Here is a 19,452-nt window from a genome sequence, read left to right as displayed (position 1 = left end):
GCTGACCTCACCATGTACCATCTCGTTTAAGGCCGTGCATGACAGCCCTACAAAGCAGGAATTTCACCACTGTTCCTGTGGGAGAAATGCAGCTCACACAGCTCAGGAATCTGCCTGAGGTCACCACAGTTAATGAGACTCAGGCTGAAGACTGACACAGTCCTATTCTAGGCTTCTCTGGGATACACCAAAAACATGAACAGCAAATAACACAAACAGTTTATATCCACGTAGTCAGTACAGCATCACACGAGCGTTAGTGCCGGAGACCCTGGAACTGAGGTCTCCACAGGTAAAACCACTAACAGCCAAAAATCTGACTTGCTTCACAAGTAGGAAAGTTGGAGCTTCCTGTCTAATGTATTTTCCTAGCTCTGTTGGCTCTGATCCCACAGCTACTTGCCCATCCTTAGAGCTGGGAGGTGGAGGTGGGGTGGTGATTTGTTGTAACTAACTGGAGTTACAGCATTTATTAAAAAGTCAGTTCTGACAATTTATACTCTTAAAATAAGTAAAATCTTCAGCCAGGCAAGATGGCACATGCCTGTAATCCCAGCCCTCAGGAGGCTGAGACAGGAGGACGGCTGAGAATTTCAGCCCTGGGCTACATAGCAAGTTCAAAGCCAACCTGAACTACATGGCAAGACCCTGTCTCAAAAAACAAACAAACAACAACAACAAAAAAATGTTCATTTTCAACTAAAGTCGAATGATAGAAGGTGTGACTCTTCCCACACAACTCTCCGCTTTCCCGCTTACCAAACATGGCCTCTTCTGTGCCGGGCAAGGCAGGGTGCGACAGGATGCTGCCGTCCCTCACCGCAGACAGCGTGCTCAAGCACTTTCCATAAAGGGCGTGGATCTTCGAAATGGAGAAGGTGCTAAACTGGCTCTGGCAAAACAAAAGGTACTTCTGCCACAGGACGGTGTTGTTGGGATGCAGAAAGATCAGCTTCTGCCACTCCTTGACCAGCATGGGAGGCTCCCAGAACTCGGCGCACAGCTTCAGCTTGGCCAGCTTCAGCTCCACGCTGCTCGGGTTACTCTCCACGGCCCGCTCCAGGATGGCCAGCTTCTTCTCCAGGACGAGCTTCAGGGACTTCTTCCGCTTCTCCTGCTCTCCCTCCTCCATGGCGTACAGGCCGGGGCTCTTCATGACCTCGTCCTCCGCAACGGAAACAAAGACTTACTATAGCAAATGCGAGGGGGAGCCTCAGAGGTCAACGGCGCTGACAGCCCTGGTGGGGTTCCCACCTCCCACCTGAGTAGCACCTCAAACTGCTACTCAGACTTTGTTGATGGCCGCTTGTTTATCTGTTTCTTTTCAGGAGAAGTTGGTACCCAGGGTTCCTATGGCCTTACTCCACCCAACAGACTGTCTACTGTCATTGTTAACTTAGATTTATGTTCAATGCCTTAGAAACCTTTTTCTTAAGAGCCAACCTTATCAACAACACAGACAAACGTGCAGCACAGTCTGACACGTGCAGGAAGGGTTCAAAGGCAGAGAAAGGCTCCTTTGGGAAGCTCCGATGACCTGCGTGCTCAGTAACTCCCCGCGCAGCCTGTCTCTCCCACAGCCCTGACTCTGCCTGTGAGGTCTGCGCCCCAGGACCACCTCTCCCCACCTGCTGAGCACTGTCTCCCCTCTAGAGCCTGTTTCTGTGCTGCAAAGGTAGCTCAGCGGCAGGGTGCTTGCCCAGTATGAAGCTGGGCTGGGTCTCCAGGACCACAAGAGAAAAAAAAGCATGGAGAACGGAGTCTTATTCTAGTGTCCCCTCCCCTTGGCAGCCTTTCTTCCTCCCTCATGACAGGTCACCACGTTCTCAAGCAGCATGAGCACATTCTCGACCCCAGGGTGCATTCTTCCTCACTGGACTCCGAGCACGCTGGGGGCTATAACTACATTCCAATCCCCTTTATGTGCCCGGTGCCAGGGTGTGCCCAAAATCAGGGAAGTCACCCCATGGCAAGAGAACCAGGACAGCGACACTTACCTGAAAAGCCACAAATGCCATCCACAGCTGAATATCCCGAGGATTCTCCCGAACCTTCCTGTTAAACTCCTCCACCTTGGCCTTGAGAACAGCGCTCTCTCTGTCTGCCTGGGAATCTGGCTGCTTTGATTCTGGCTCTGAAGGACCCTGTCCTTGTAACCACTGTGTGGTTGACTGATCATAAATGCCCAGCGGATTCAACCAGCTGGTTACAGGAGCAGCGACATCTTCTGAGTCCTTCACCGGGATAAACGAGACTGGCTCCGAGGAAGGAGGCTCTGTTTTACTGGTAACAGCGATGCCATCAATGTTCATTAATCCCACACTCTTCTTCGTAAAATAGCGTTCAGTGTGCTTGCGTGGCTGCTTCTTGGCCGTGGAAACCCCTTCCCAAGACACACACTGCTTCTTAGGGTTAATGCCCAGGCAGGAGTCTCCTTTCCTTTTATATCTAACATTAGAAAAGAAAAACAGTTACTGCCTACCAGTGACTGGGCACTCACCACACTCACTGCTTATACACAAATTTACCCTGCTGTCCAGCTGTCCCTATTTAGAACCACATTCGAATTAGAATGAGCTTTCTTCTGCGGGGCTTGACTTCTTCCTGTAACACTTTAACCTTTTATTAACATCTCCCTGAATTTAAATAATGCCTGGCTTCTGCATCTTAGAAACTTGTATTTTTCTGGAGCTCTGATCACCACAGTCATCTGTGACAGGCAAGGCAGAAATCGCCGCCCCTTCTTTCATACAGGTCCTAAATAAGCACACAGACCTGGAACCTGGGTCCCATTTTCTCAATACTGTCTTGCATACCTACTTAAGAGTATATCTAAGATTTTTTTTATGCCTGAAACAAAGTATGTCAAATGAACTTACAGTGGTGGTTTTCTACTCTAGAGGAAAGAGGATGGATTCTAAATTGCTTTCATGGATATACAGATGTTCCCAGAGACACCAACAGATGACTACTGAATACTTGCACAGGCGAAAGATAAAGAAAACTGTTCACTTTTCTGTCTGTATGATAGCAAAGAACCCAGTTAAAAACTGAAAGATAGAACCTGAAGTTTCACACAAGAAGACACAAATGGCCAAGAGGTGCAAGAAACACCCTCCATGATCAAGGGAGTGCCCATTAACACCACGAGACAGACATAGTACACACCCCAGGAACAGCAGTAAGTGACCACAGTTCTCATATGCTGCTGGTAGGAACATCAAGTGGTGTGATCACTTTGGGGAAACGTTTGGCGGTTTCTTAAAATACTCTAAACACAGACCCACCCTGTGACCCAGCAAGTCTACACCTAGGTATTGACCCAAGAAAAGGAAACTGTATGGATACACAAGGACTTGTGTATACTAATGTTCTCAGTAGCTTTATTCTTAACAGCCAAATATGGAAAGGGTCCAGGTGTCCATCAACAGAAGAATGGGTAAACAGGGGTACAGCCATACAATGGAATACTCCTACCAGTAAAAATGAATACAGGTTCAAACTCCATGCAATGAATGTTATCACTATATATATCTAAAACATACCAGTAAAATAAAAAAAAAAAAAACAGGAAATAAAGGAACCAACTGCTAATAAATGTCAATGGATAAATCTCAAAAACACTGTACTAAGGGAACTCAAATACAAAAGACCGTGTTGTATGATTCCATGCATATGAAATTCTAACCTGGCAAAACTGATCAACAGTAGGAAAAAATTAGAATGGTCACTGCCCTTGGGAAGTGCGGGTGGGGACCAACTGGAAAGGAGCGTGAGGGGAGATGCGGGGGGCAGGATCACAGTAACAGTGCATATTGTCATAGAGGCCTGGGCTACCCGGAAGTATCTGTCAATGCCCAAAATCGCCAGGCCACACTCTCGGATGTCCCAGCCTAACCTTCAGCCAAATACGCTTCTTTATAAATTACCCCTTCTCAGGTATTTCAATATAGCAACAGGAAACCGAACAAACAAACCTTTTCTCTATCACACTCAGTTCCTCCCAGATCTTTCTCTTTTGCCCTGAGAATCAAAAACCACTAAAGCCGGGGCTAACGTGGTACAATGTATGCTTACCAAGCACGAGGCATCGCCAGCACCACAAATGAACCAACACACAAACGTAAGGAAGGTGTGACGGGAGACCACAGAGAGCACCAGGCCGCTCTAAACAAGCCTGTCACTCCCTAAGGAGCAAATTATATGTAAAAAAGCTAATTCTGTCCCATTACAACTATTTCAATAGTACTGATTCCTCATCAGTTAAAAACATGCAGTATCTGATTCATACAATTTATTAAAAATGTTTACTTGGCTCTTCTGACTTTTCAAATAATAGCTGCGTTTTGTGCAGCAAATTAAAAATGCTGAGAAGAGAAGAAAGAATCTTTCTGGTTTATCTAACCTCCTTTCACATATGTTTCTGCTTATGTATTTACACACATCCTTTTCAAAACAAGTGGACAGCACATAGTTTCAAGCTTTCCTCCCTACTTTTAAGCATTTCTCCATATCACTACCCTTAGAAAAATGTGGTTTTAATTAGCTTCAAACTCTACTGTTCTATTGTATGGATTACAATTATTTAACTATTTTACTATTGTTGAACATTTCAACTGTATATCATAGAACCTTAATACAGGTCCAGACCATAACAATGCAATATTCCCCCAAATGAAGGAGCTTTTCCTATAAAAATCCTCATCAAATAATCTGCTAGACGTCACTTGAATCATTTCAGAGGTAGAAACTCTTATTTCAAAGGTTCAATAAATGATATTTTATATACATTTAATTTAAATGAATGCAATTATAAACAATAAAATGGAGAGAAAATAATTATCTCTAAAAGGAGCACACAGCTGTGCCCTGAATGCACTCAGTGGGCCTGGCTCTGGAGTGAGCTGAGCTGGGCAAAATACATTTGCTTTTCCTTAGTGGCTTCCACTCTCACATACTCCTCATAGTGTCACACTACCTGTGTCCAAATTCCAACGCTACCAATGACTGGCTGAACGAACATGACCAAGTTATTAAAACCTGTGTCTATCAGTCAGCTTCTCATTACTATAACAAAATACCTGAGGCAAGTTACCTTACAGAGAAAGGTTGGTTTGCCTCATAGTTTAGGAGACCAGAAGTCCAAGGAGCATAATGCAAGCACTGTTGAGGGTCCCTTTTACTACATCACATCATGGCATCAGTACATGTATACCTCTGTGCCCATCTGGTCTCTTGGCCTCTCCTTACAAAGCCACAAGGATTCAACCATGGGGCTAAATCCAAATGACAAAATCTAATCCAACCATTTCCTAAAGGTTTCACTCTAACCACCAAGGTTAGATTTTCACCCCCTGACTACCTTCAAAATAAGACTTTGGGGATTAAACTGCATATATGCAGAGGCACAAACCACATTCAAATCACAGTGGCTTCTGCCTATAAATCAGCTACTCAGAAGGCTGAGGCAAGAGTATCACAAGTTTAGATCAGTCTGAGAAACTCCGTGAGATTTGCTCTCAAAATACAGTAAGAAAAAGGCTGGGCTTGCAGTTCAGTGGTAGCATGCAAAGCCTGTGGGTTCATTCCTCAGCACTATAAAAACAAAAAAATGAAACAAAAGCACCATCTGTGCCTCAGTTTCCCCATATATCAAATGGATTCCGAATAATAACAGCACCTGTGCCACAGAATTACTGGAGTGGTCAAAAAATGAACAAATATAAAACCCTTGGGAGATTATCTGCCACATAGCAAAGGCAAGATAATTGAACTGTTATTAGCACCTTATAAAACTTTGCTCCTCAACATATACCAATTATTTTATCTGCTGGATAGCCAAAGAAACAATCTATTCAAAAATGGAGAGTAAAACTGACTGAGCTGAACTGCACTGAAAGTCAGTATTTTACTGCTGATGGTTTTCCAAAGGTAATGACTGCGTCGTTTCCATGTGACACTCTAACTACAGAACCAAAGCTCTGTTTCCCGTAATACTCCACACGTGCCGTGTCACTGCTGGATACACACACGCTTCCCCTAAACCTGGCTTTCTGCAACTTCCACTCAGTCTCGGTTCTGCCTCCCTGAGCCGCGCAGAACACTGTGTGTCCATCTTCCAGAGGTCAGCTCAGCAAAGCTTAAGCAACCAGCCGGAGCGGTGGTGCTTGCCTAGAATCCCAGCACTTAGAAGGCAGAGGCAGGAGGACTGCTGCAAGTACAAGGTCAGCCTAAGCTACATAGCAAGGGCCCGCCTCAAAAAACAAAATAAAACAAATTTTTTTTAAACACTGAAACCACCATTATCAATCATGTACCTCCAAGAGCCAAATATTCACTACCGCTCATCTAGTTCTCACAGGATGGAGCAAGTCTCATCGTGAGTAACTTCTTACAATCTTCTCAAGGCCCTCAGACTCTCTCTGTCCTCTCAAGTGTGAACACTCAGTACCTCACAGAGACTCCACTGTCCACTGGCCAGCTCAGAGTGCTGTGTGACCACACATTCCAAACCTGGGTGCTAACACTTACGCAGCCACTGATGCAGGCAGGACTGCCCTGCTGAAACTTAACTGAGTTATGAGAAAATCAGCAATGCCCCACGTCTTTTAATAGTGCTTTCTTTGCACTTTAGACTAATAAAGTTGTGCCCAATTACTCTCTGCGTAAGAACTGTGCCTTTCATTAGCAGAACCTCGAGAGCCACTCTTGTTAATGTTTTCTCCTTTTTTCATCTATTAATAAATAATAACCCTTTAAAACTGCATACAAAGTTCCAACTCTATATCAAATATTAATAATATCTGAGTGTAAGGCAGGACAGGAATTCTAATTCCAAATTTACAAATTAAAAACAAGCTCACAGATAGATGACTTGCCTGGATTATACAACTAGTAAATGGCAGGCAGAATGACAGAGTGGGTCCTCTGATTCCAACTCCACAAAGCATCCTACCACAAACCTGACTCCTTCCTATTTGTGGTTCAAATCCCAAGCGTGCTGCTCCCCGGTTGCCTGGCCTCAAGCAGTTACTTAATCTCCCTGAGATTCCTCTTCCTCCCCAAGGAGCCTCTGTGGGCATCCACAGGCTGACACAGTGAAAGGAGCCGAGAACCACAGCACGCACCTCCCGCCAGAGCACGACTGCTGACCTCCCATGGAGGGGGGATCCAGACCTATGGCACTGCTCTGTCGTGGCATGAAAACCATGAGTGCAGGTGCGCCGAAACAACCCAAACAGCAGCTGGGCATGGTGGCACATACCTGTAATCCCAGCATTCTAAGCGGCTGACAGGAGGATCGTAAGTTTGAGCCCAGCATGGGTAACTAAAAGTATGTCTCAAAATAAAAAATAAAAGCGCTGGGAATTAGCTCAGTAAAAGGCCCTGCGTTCAGGACCCAGTACAAACAAACAAAAAATGCATATGCTTTAAACATAATAATCAGGGCTGGGGATTTAGCTCAGTGGCATAAGCACCTGTCTTACAAGCAGGTATAATGTCAGGATGAGTGAAACATGCTCAAAATTTGGAAATGCAGTAAGGTATTAGAAAATGAAATTTATTTTAAAGTGTAATTGTCCTACATAGAATATCCTTCCAAGATTTCTTCTTAATGTTATATCCTATGGTTCTCTAGCTTTGATTTTCATTACCTATAAACTTATCAATAGTAAAGACTGTATTGCTCTTTACATTCCCAAATTTCCTACAAATTACTAAATGTCTAAAGGGTTTTAGTAAGTATTCAAGGATCTGTTGTTTTTGAGACAGGGTCTCACTAAGTTGCCCGGGCTGGCCCTGAACTCACAATCCTCCCCATTCTGCCTCCCAAGTAACTGGGATTACATGCATAAGCCACTGCGCCTGGCTTATGCAAATATTATTTTTCATTTGACAGTTTACAGGGGAAAAGTCCAAAATCATTACAACAAATACCTACTACAGTAAATAATACCACCCATTTTTATGATCATCTGGTGTTACACACTAGAAGTAATTTGAAAAAAAGTCATTTCTATAAAATGTCATTTTCTGGGCCAAAAAAATAGCTCAGCAGCACAGTGCCTGCAGTTGGCAAGCACAAGTTCCTGAGTTCAATTCCTAGTACCCCACTCCCCAAAAAGTCATTTTCTGAAATGGCACGTGTAGGGGATGAATAAAGGGCTTTTGCTACTTTTTAAAGTGAACACAGATTAGAACAAATTGCTTCTGGATACTCATCACAATTAACTGCTGGAATTTGCAGTCACAGTACTACTGTAAAAATACTGTATTTTTAGATTCATTTATCCAACAAACATTTATTAAATACCTATTACAGCAGCCACTATGCTAAGGACTGAGGATAAATTAAGAATAATCTGAACTGACCTCAAGGATTACATTTTCAATTCAGAATGTGAGATGAAATATGTCCCTTTAACAACTTAACAATGCTAAGACCCAAAAGAATCTATGAAAGAGAAATAAAGGGGTAAACAGACAATGCTCAGAAAGTTCAGAGGAGAAACGTGTTTTACTTCCCACAGCAGCAGTCAGGGGAAGGTGTTACGGGTACCTTGCTATGTCCCCTCTGTAAAGAGACTTATACTCCCAGTTCGCGGGATCTGGTTTCTTATCTGTCCTAAAGAGCTCTCCTGTCACAGTCTGGATGTCCTCAAGCCAAATAGAGTGATGTCCAGCATCAGCGGCAGCATTACTTCCTTGACTGTGAGACAAAGGAAAAGGAAAAGACAGTTCAGAAGTCTTCCAGTGATGTATTAGGCATTATCCTAAATAAGAAAGCTCATCTTTTCAAACCGCACATACAGCATCAAAAACACAAAAGTACATACAACTGCACATGTCATAGAGATGAGGGGAAGATTCTTATTCAGGGAAAAGTTTTAAAAATAAAGCAAAACTAAATGACATTAACAAGAAAGTCTCAGAAATTAAGCTGAGGTATTACTGGAGTGGGGCCGGAGATACAGCTCGGCAGCACAGCGCCTGCCTGGCAACTACCAGAGTTTCAGGACAAAACCCAGCTTCAGGGGTCCCAACAGACCCAAACCTTACACCAACCGGAGAGACAAGCAGTGGTGAGAGGCAGGAAGGGAGCTTTAATCAGCTCTGAACAGATCAAAAGGTTCAAAATCCGCCCTCAAGGGGCTGGCAGAGTTTTAGGGTAAGAAAGGGGAAAACAGACAGGATTTGGGGTCTGCACAGCTGGAGGGAAGCGAGCCTGCTCGGGCTGTGTTCTGGTGCATCAGTATCTCAGGACTGGTTCTGTGGGGTTCTCCGAGAGTCAGTGTAGCTCAAAGGGGTGATCTGGCTCTGATACTGAGACGAGACATGCACTGCTCCTGCTTGGTGGGTGACCCCATCAAGGGTGGTCTCTGAGGCTCTGCTTTCCTGCAATCCTAAACCGCTGTGCTTTCAGGAGAATGACCAGAGGCTTCTAGGCATCCTCCAGGGGAATGACAACCAGCTGGGAAGGCCGGCAGCTGGATGTCCCCACATATCCTGAAAGTTACTTTAGTTACTCTCATCTTGGTTTCCTCAGTCTTGAAGAAATGAGACAGGCTAGGTAAGTTTAGGACTAATAATCACTCCTTAATGATTCACATGCCTGTGGGCAGAGCCGAGCAGGAGTCTGACTCTAAGTTTTTAAGTAGTAAAGGAGAAAAATGAAGGCGGACATGCTAAGCTTCATCCTGCTTCAGTTTCCCAGTGGACACTTGCAGGCCCAGTCTGTGAGCTCCTGTCACAAGAGGATTTAGGTGTTCTTTTTAAACATTTGCCTTGAGTGAGTCAGGGATATAGTTCAGCAGCACAGGTGCCTGCCTGGCAAGCATAAGTTTGATTCCTGGTACCAAAAACAATTTTTCATGTAGCGGGGTGTGGTGGCACACACTATAATTGCAGCACTCAAGAGGCTGAGGCTGTTTTTCTTTTCTGACTTTTCTCTTTTTTAAATAAAAAAAAGATACATATTTCATTTAAATGGACTTAATTGGAATTTCAAATTAATGTCTAAATAAGGTTTTTTCCTTTAAAAATATTCCTATTCTGAAGCACTTTAGAATGCTAGGCAGAGGGACCACCACACATTCAAAGGTGACAAACATGACACGACAGTGAGATACCTTTGCTTCACCTAATATGGTGACAGTGAACCTTTTAGAGACCAAGTGTTCAAACACCAAATGTCCAGCCCAAAACCCACTGATTTATCGCCAAGTGCCAACACCACACTACAGTTAAACTTGAATACCGAGGTTTTACTTTAGCAAAAACAACTGTTATTGATGCTCAGCTGCTGGGGCCACTTGGCTTGCGTGCTGAGCGCGACACAGCCTGTGTGCCAAGGTCTGCCACCACTGACCTAACTTACATGCAAGTGCTCACTTCCTGCAGCTCATTCCTGTGGAAAGGCACTGGCTGAACTGCTTACTGGGGTGTGGTCTCAGTCCTTTCCTACAGCCCTGTCCTGTGTATGCTGTACCTATACGTCTGCGCCTCCTACGGAAAGAGCAGAATCCTGAGAGTCCCCTAACACAAGACCCTTATTTATCTCTTTAAACCAATCTGTGGACTGGCTGACTTTCAGCTCTGATACAGAGGAAAGGAACGGCTTCCCCAGGAGGTAAGCGAGAGGGAGGGGAGCATTCTCTGGCATCTAACATCCTTTTTCCACTGCAGAAAATCAGCTCATAATGCTGATGACACAATAAGCTGCCAAAGAAGTCAACACAGCCATTAACCGCTGTTCCATCTTTTTAGCTCTGCCCAGATACAGATTCTGGAGGATTCTAAACCATTCTTGGCAGAGAATACAAAGGAATGGCATTTCAAGGATACAAAGTAGCCACTTAATAAATATATGCTGAACGATGAGCCTCGGGTTAAAATATAAAATTCATTAAAATGAACAACTGTGGAAGGCTGTCTACAGAAGCTGCAAGGGACAGAGGAAAGAGGAAGTGCCCACTGGAAAAAGATCAGCACATTCCAGAAAGAAAAGGAAAGCTGACTGTGGGTGTAGATGGAAGCTGCAAACCACTCCCTGGGAGGAAACAAGCCTTATCTCTACCCTGGTGGATACTGAGGTCAGGAGGCAGGATGTGGGGGGGAGCTAGGAAAGAGCTGCCTCCGCCTCACCGTGAGGGAAAACTCATCCCAGGAAACAAAGGCCAATTAGTAGCAGAAACCTCTGGGGATCCCCGGAGTAGAGTCCCACATGGTATGCTACTTTCCTGACATCATGGAAAGTCATTCACAACGCACTAATATCTTAATCTTTGTCTATGTGGAAACAAATAGTTCTTGCAGGCCAGTCTTCCCCAAAACAGAAACCGTAGAGGTTAACAGCAAGAAAGCACAGAGAAGGACAAGAACAACATTTTTTTTTTTTTTTTTTTTTGGTACAAGGGATCAAACTGACAACCGCATACTTGCAAGGCAGGCGCTTATGCCACTGAGCTAAATCCCCGGCCCAAAGACTACATATTTTGATCTTAGTTAGGTTACTCCACAAAATGGCAAACTTCAAAATGCCATTTGGACCATAAAACCACAAAGAGGCTCTGCTCTCTGAAGCGGATAAAGCAGAAGATGGAATTAACAATCCTGCCGATCTCTGTGTGGTTCCTACGTGGCTTCAGGAAATTCTTTAAAACCCATTTTCCTCAGCTCTAAAAAAGGACAGGCAGATAAAAGGTTAATTTGCAGAAGCTGTAACAATTAAACTAGTTTCTTTAAAGACATACTAGAAAGTAAAGATAATGGGCTAGCTATGCAGCTCAGTGGTAGAGCACTTGCCTAGCACATACAAGGATGTTGGTTTGATCCCCTGCATCACTGAATGGGGCAGGTAGACGGACAGACAGCAGGTGGGCACAGTGGCACATGCCTATAGTCCCAGTGCTCTGGGAGGCTAAAGCAAGAGGACTAGCATGTTCGAGGCCTGCGTGAACAACTTAGTGAGACAGAGTCAAAGTGAAAAAAAAAAAAATTAAAAGTGCTGGGGATATAGTTCATAGCTTAGTGCAAAGACCTTGAGTTCAGCTCCCCAGTGTCCTGGGCGGGCCTTGAATTTGCAGTGATCCTCCTGCCTCATCCTCCCAGAGTTCTGGGGCTACAGGCGCATACCACTACACCTGGGTAGAGTTCTCTTTAATTCACTGGCTAGATAAACATTCAAATATCTAACTTGTGGCAACCATCAAGGGAGAAAAGTTCAAATTTGAAATATCACCAGTATTTAAGACCGGCAAGCTACCTGGCTTTCTCAGATTCCCTCTGACTACCCCTGACGCCTCTGTTCGAGCCGTCCTTTCCAGAGTCAGTATCTGGCTCGGAGTCACTGCTATCCGACTGCCCATGTTTCCTCTTCGTCTTCTTGTAGTGCTGATGCTTCCTTTTTTTCTTTTTCTCCTTCTTCTTTTTCCTGCTTACTTGTGCAAGCTTTATGTGAGGGTCACTCTCATCTGATGGCTCTGATTTCAGAGGACTCCTGCTTGAGAAAATCAACTTCAGAATTATTTTCAAAAGAGAAGTAGAGAAAATACTATGTAAATAAGTAAATACACAAATAAGTATATAATAGGAATCTCTACGAATGTTCACACAAATCTGCTATTTGCCCATACAGTACAAGTACTTCCCTGGATTACAACTCCCCTAAAGACTTAAGAACCATCCCCAAAATGAGTGAAGAACATTTCACCCTAGTAGTTTCTAATCCTGTACTTTCACAAGTAGTCATCTTTAAAGGACTACTTACTTTATCAGATAAAGTATTTGAGCAACATTACTAAAGGTTTATTTTCAGTGCTATGAGATAGCCTTAGGATCAGAAACAAAAGGTTTAATTGTGGTCCTTGTTTTTAAAGGTGAAAATGAATTGTTCTTTTTCATTACTCAAATATCTTAGACAAAATTCTTCTTGAGTGTTAACTAGTATCAATTTCCAAAGGCTTCCTAATACTTAGGATTCAGGTTTTTCATCATTAGATTCTCTAATCTATTTGTGAAAGAGCACACTTCTCAATTATGTGATCTACAAAAAATTATTTCATAGCTGGGTAGGTGTGTGCCATTCTGCTGTCCCCAGTGTTTTCCTTAGATTTTGCCCCATGTTATGTTATATGGGCTATTTTTACAAAAGTGTTGAATATGCAATTAAAGAAATTCTAAATTACAATATCCTAAAGGTTACTAATGAGGAGAGTAAAGTTACTTGAGAACCACAATGATGCCATTTCCCTCGTGGCCTAATTACAGGCACTAATTGTGTCACGTACTCGCCACTGCAATGGAAAAAAGAACAATCTATACAAGTGAGATCAGGAAAACAGCCAAGAGTCCCTCACTGCTCTAAGGAGAGGAAAAGCTCAACGGGGCTTTCTCATTATAGGGTTTTCTTATACACATCATCTAAGCTAACCCAGAGACAACATGCAAACAAAGGCTAAAATCCCTCTGTCAGAAAACCACCTTGTCAGTGCGGAGCCTCTGGAAACAAGGGCTGCGGCCTCCTTGGCTTCTTGGTTCAACGATGTTATCGCTCCAACACAGAAGCTGGGGTTGCTCAGCCAGTCCAATTCTACACATGCCAAAGGGAGAAAAGATCAATAACATTAGCTCAATACGACTTCGAAAGTGGTAAATCCATTCATCCCAATTCACAGCCAATGGCTGCCAGACACTTTGAACACCCACAGAAGCTGAACAGAACCCATGAAATTTTTATTTTACAGGGACAGTGCTTGAACATACTCTAAAATATTTAAGACTGAAATCCCTTTCTGATATATCGTGGCTTTTGCAACTTAAGCAAAAGCCAGGAAACAAGTATAGCCTAAAAGGCAGCAAAGTTTTAGGTATTCCATCCATGTTACCTAATAAGCTTGAATGCTTCGGAAGCGTTAGGTCTGTTAACCTCAAATTAGATTTACACAATTCCGAAAAATTAACAAGGCAAATCATGCATAAAAGTTCACAGAACTTCACAGAAGCTGACGTTATAAGGATGAAAATCTTTTTAAAAGTATGCAATGATCTATCTTAGTACAGTAATTTAACCTTTCCTCATAACAGTACCAATCTTTGGAAATAACACGATTCAATTACCAATGCTAAAACTATATACATGTTAATTAGTACATCTGGGTGGAAAGATTAAATATCTAAACACTTTTCTATTTATCCGTAACTTCTAACTTTTCCAAATAAAGTATTTCTAAATTGCTTACTTGCCAACTTTTTTTAAGAGTCTGAGGCAGGCGTGGCATGCCCCTGTAACCCCAACCCTCTGGAATCTGAGGCTTCAATTTAAGGCCAACCTGGGTTAAATGGTGGGTTCACAGCCAGCTTGAACTATATAGCAAGATCCTGTCTCAAAACAGACACACACGAAAGAATAAAGCATGAGATGGCCATAGCAAGGAGGCCCATAGAGGGGCTCACATTCTGTCTAGTTTTGTTTTAGGGTGAGAGGCCAAAGCACATTCATATGCTAAGGGAAAAGAATCCAGGAAAAGGCTACATCCCAGAGAAGAGGGTAATGACAAATTTAACCATGTCATTGATATAATTTACATACTAAAACGTCCACTCACTTAAGGGTTGTATAACCATCTCCATCACTGCAGAACGTTTTCATCATCCCATAAATAAATCTGACTCTACAAAGTCCATCACCTATCTCCCAGTGTCTCCCCCTTTAACCCCAGGCAAACACTCGCTTTGCTCTACAGATCTGCCTAATTCAGACCTTTAATTTAAGAGAGCTCAGATGACATGCAGCCCTTTGTAACTTCCTTCTTCCACTTGCGTAATGTTTTCAAAGGATCATCCATGCTGCATTACAGCTTTCCTTTTCATTATCTAACAACAATCCACTTTGCTGGACATGGTGGTGCATGCCTATAATCCCTGCTGGAAGACAGCTATGAGTTCAAGGCCAGCCTGGGCTACATGGAAAGTTCAAGGCCTGATTGAACTACACAGTGAAACCCTGACTCCAGGGGGGGAGGGGGGGCCCTACCTTACGGATATATCGGTTTCTTTATTCACCAGCTGTTGGATACTTAGAGGTTTTGGTTTTCTTTTTCTTTATGACTATTATAAATAGTACTGGATACAAATTTTTAATGGATATTTCATTTTTCTTAGGCGATATCTCAGAGCGGAACTTTGTCTGCTGGGCCGTATGTATTTATCTCATTTAGCATTGTGAGGAATGCCAGATTGTTTTCCAAAGTAGCTGGATCATCAGATCCCATTTAACAATATATAATTCCATTTTCTCTGTGTCCCCTAAAGACTCATTATTGTTTGTCTGTCTGATAACAGTCAGCCTACTGAATGTGATTAAGTTAACTCAATGTAGCTTTAATTAATCTGCAATTCTCTCATGACTAATGATGTTGGCATCTGAGTTTACTGGCCATCCACAGATCTTCGGGGAAGTACTCAAATCCTTTGCCTGTTTTTACACTGAGTTGTCTTTTGATTACTGAATCCTAAGAACCCTTTACATATTCTCGATTTGAGTCGCTTACAGTAACTACATCTTTGAGAGGGGATATTGGCAGCATGTTCCCTGAAGGCAGGCACTTTCCCTATGTGCTGGGCACACAGGAAAATGCCTGGCATACAGTACAAATTCAACAAACATTCATAGGAAAGAGAAAAAGGAGGAAGGATGGAGAAATCCAAAATCAGGCTACTTGTGGGCCAGACGGCAGGCTGGCAGCATTTACATGTTCTAATCCACGTAACACTACTCTAGAGGAAGTATGACAAAGAACACTTCACAGAAGAGGAAACCAGTGCGTGAAGGAATAAAGTAATTAATAAGGACAATAATTTACAAAAGTTCACACAATCTTGTCTCCTTTTGCCTTCTGAGGTCATTCTCTTCTGTTGGGCCTAATTCCTGGCAAGAGGTCTTTGAAAACAGTTCCTATGGCTCACCAAGATTGGAATTGTTTCCACAACAATCAGATTCTATTGCGTACAAAGGAGAAAAGTGGGCAAAAAATGGAACAAACAGTATGCCAGAAAAGATACTCTCGACTCATTTCAATATATTTCACTTAAAAATTTGAAAAAGACATAACTAGAAGAAAATGTAAACAAATACAAACATCAAAACTAACTAAGTACCTGTCTTAGTAATTTAAAATACCCAAAACCCGTAAGTTAAAAGAAAATGTTTATGTTTAGCTCACAGTTGGTAGAGGTTTCAGTCCGTAACTGGCTGGCTCCAAGGCAGAGTGGAGGAAGAGATCTGAGAAACAGTTCACGGGGAACAGAAGGTAGTAAAGCCACAAGGGACCTTAACAGAGTCTTCCTGCCCCTTTTATCTTATCCAGGCTACTCAGGGCCGGTAGCACTCACACCCTTAATCCTAGTGCTTTTTATTTTAGCACTGTACCATCAACCAATTCCAGTGTTAACACATTCTAGATCCAGTCACCTCTGAAAAAACCCCACCTCTGACTGCAAGAGGCTTTGGGGGACATCTAGACACAAGCCATAACAGTATGTGACTCTCCCAGGCCTTTCAAAAGGTTCAAGACAGGCCTCTTAAGGATGCAAAGGAGGCTTTGCCACAGGGAAACACGAAAGGAAAAACAAAAGTACTTTATAAAAAACTAACACTTGCCAGACATATAAACCCTGTAATTAGACGTGTAGGCCTGTAATCTCAGCAGTTTAGGAGCTTAAAGCAGGAAGAGCAAAAGTTCAAGCCCAGCCTGGGTAATAAGGGATTTACTCAGACCCAGTTTCAAAATAAAAACTATGAAGTCCTGGAGATGTAGATTAGTTCCAAAGGGTCTGGGTTCAATTCCCAGTATAACTTACTTACACACATAAATACGTACATACAGGTCTTGAGTTTAAACCCAAATTACACAGACCCTCTGTGTTGCCCTCATATCAAAAGCCAAAAAGTAATTTTCACCTGATAAAAACAGGGTTTTTTTTTTTTTTTTTTGGTAGTGTATTACTTGGCTATTAATGAATTCTTAGAATAATCATTGGGTGATTATTACTCAAAATTTTGGATGATCAGCTAATCCAAGGATTTTCAAACTTTTCTTAGCCAAGGAATTCACTTTTCAACGTCAGAGAGGTACAATATGCAGAACAGAAAAGGCAGGAATGCTCACCCAAGTGTGCAGCCGACGGGGCAGGCTGAGAAGGTTCTTGGAAGCAGAGCTTGTAGCTCTCTGCCTCACCTGTAGGTCACATGGCCAAGGGCACACACAGGAACCTCGATCTACAGACTGCATCCACTGCTCTCCACCACACCATGGTGCTACTATGTTTCCTCAATTGAGAGGAGCTTCCTTTATGTCTCCTGGACATTGGTACGGGAGGCTGTTTTAACAATCTTCACACTGTGAATTCATTATCCACATGCCTCTCTTCCCACTATATCCTAAGCCAGTGATGGCAAACCTTTTAGAGACCAGTACCCAAATTACAACCCAAAACCTACTTATTTATCACAAAGTGCCAGTACTGGAATTAAATATGAATACAATATTGAAGTTTTAGTTTAGAAAAACACAACTGTTATCCCATGCTCAGCTGCTGGGTGACCTGACTTGTGTGCCAACACAGAGGGTTCTGCACACCTGCTGCAGCACGCATGCCACAGGTTTGCCATTGTTGTTCTAAACTGATGAACAACAACTCAATTATGGGAACATGATTAGTAATGACGACTGTGCCATAGACAGTGGCAAAAGAAAAGTAGTCAATACTATTCTGCCATTCAAACAACCACATCAACCAGTTTATAACTCCTGCTTTCTCCCCTCCTCCCACCTGTTTCTTTCCAAACTGAAAGCAACATGAGGGCAGGAGCTATCACTATTTACTCCCGTATACCTGATTCCTAATACAAAATAGCTACAGTCAATTCATATTTTTGGAATAAATTATTAAATGAACGAGGCTACCAACCAAATCTTTGTATCTTTTTCTCTAGCACCTAATAGACTATACAAACTAAAGAAATCTGAGACTGTCCTCCCAAAAATCCATTATTCAGGTATAAAGCACAGCCATTATAATTCTTCCATCTTTCACTATGTGTATTTAATTATTACTGAGTGCTCATGAAGTGTCCAGGCACACGCCAGGTACTGGGGTACTGCAGACTCTGCTCACATGGTGTTTGTATGAAATTGTAACTCTGGTCAGATGATACATTTGGATTGCCAAATTCGATTTTAGTTAAATAGAATCCTGGAGAAAATTATCTGACATTAAGAGATACTTCATCAATCAGACTACAATGTCCTTTTCAACTGTTACTTACATCCTAACATAATTTACAGTGTTTGACAGAAATCAAATATGTATATAGATAACTGTGCCAATACTCCACAGGATGTAACATACTGCAGAGAAAACCAGCAGGATACCTAATGCCTGCAGCTTAAGAGAGTGGGAGGACAATAAATAAATAACAGTTTGGAACACGCCTAAAAAATGGCATTCTGCCATTCACATTCCCCTCAACATGGAAGAAAGGTGGAAGCATTAAGCAGGAAAGACGCCTTTAAAAAAGCACAGAGCTAAGCGGTAAAACCACAGCATGCAAAAGCTTTCAGGGTAATTTAACAGCAAGTAATACAATGAATCATCAGCAAATACTTAACACTGGAATTCTTTTGTGGTAAGTTTATTATGTAACTATTTCTGTAACACCACTGTCAATGTTTTTATTCAATTTCACCATGGATGGAAGGAACTGTCATGAATAGATTTTGAATTTAATTGTATAAAATATCTAAGTTCTGTACCCAGTCTGCATTCTGTTATAACAAACTAGCACTGATTACTGGTTTGCTGGTGTGAACTGTGAAGAGAGCACCACCCCTCTAGAGATAATTCCAAAACACTTCTAGGGCCAACTGCATAAACACAGTAGCACTAGGCATTTACCTAGGATGTGAAGAGGCCCAGGACCTTCAAGGGTGGTTAAAGCACTAAGCCCCCAGCACTGATGATACCATAGCACAGTCCAATACTAAAGTTCCAGAGTCAGAAAACTCGTGTTCTAATTGGCTTTATGGTTTATCTGTAGCACGATTAGAGAGCAAAACAATCTCCCTGGGTCTCTTTTACGTTCAGCAATTTTTTTCCAACTGCAAGCCATACAGTGGATAAATTCAACAATAATCTCACGGAGCTGATTCAAAGAAAGCAGGCTAGGCGAGCATCTTGGCCAAGGGCATGCTCCTAGGCAGATAAAACAGGTTGCACACAGGTCTAAAAACCAAGAAACCACGATTTTTGGGGGAACACCAGTAAGCCATTGTGGCTGGACCACTGGGCTGAGTAAAGCGGGGGCAAAGTGACAGTGGTGAGATGGGGCCTTAAAAAAAACAAGGGCCTTGAGCAGTGGCACACACCTGTAATCACAACACTCTGGGAGGC

The 19,452-nt window shown here is 42.7% G+C and overlaps 1 protein-coding gene and 1 long non-coding RNA gene across 2 annotated transcripts in view; one reads left to right on the top strand and one right to left on the bottom strand.

The window, feature by feature from the left end:
• The window catches only part of Nrde2 (NRDE-2, necessary for RNA interference, domain containing), a 45,534-nt gene that overhangs the window by 18,759 nt on the left and 7,323 nt on the right, over positions 1 to 19,452 (bottom strand). Inside the window, exons 2-6 of the mRNA XM_003472345.5 lie at positions 13,483 to 13,591; positions 12,266 to 12,499; positions 8,561 to 8,710; positions 1,998 to 2,448; positions 760 to 1,165 (exon numbers count right to left, since the gene is read on the bottom strand). Coding sequence (XP_003472393.1) covers positions 760 to 1,165; positions 1,998 to 2,448; positions 8,561 to 8,710; positions 12,266 to 12,499; positions 13,483 to 13,591 — 1,350 coding nt within the window. The remainder of the gene's footprint in view (positions 1 to 759; positions 1,166 to 1,997; positions 2,449 to 8,560; positions 8,711 to 12,265; positions 12,500 to 13,482; positions 13,592 to 19,452) is intronic.
• Positions 10,420 to 10,881, top strand: LOC134474210 (uncharacterized). The gene is made up of 2 exons (XR_010044895.1): positions 10,420 to 10,630; positions 10,768 to 10,881. It is a non-coding gene; the product is annotated as an uncharacterized LOC134474210 (long non-coding RNA).

This window comes from Cavia porcellus, unplaced genomic scaffold, assembly GCF_034190915.1.
Source record: "Cavia porcellus strain 051 isolate PalLab524CR breed Dunkin Hartley unplaced genomic scaffold, mCavPor4.1 scaffold_31, whole genome shotgun sequence".
NCBI lineage: Eukaryota > Metazoa > Chordata > Mammalia > Rodentia > Caviidae > Cavia > Cavia porcellus.
This window is presented reverse-complemented; position numbering and strand designations above follow the sequence as displayed.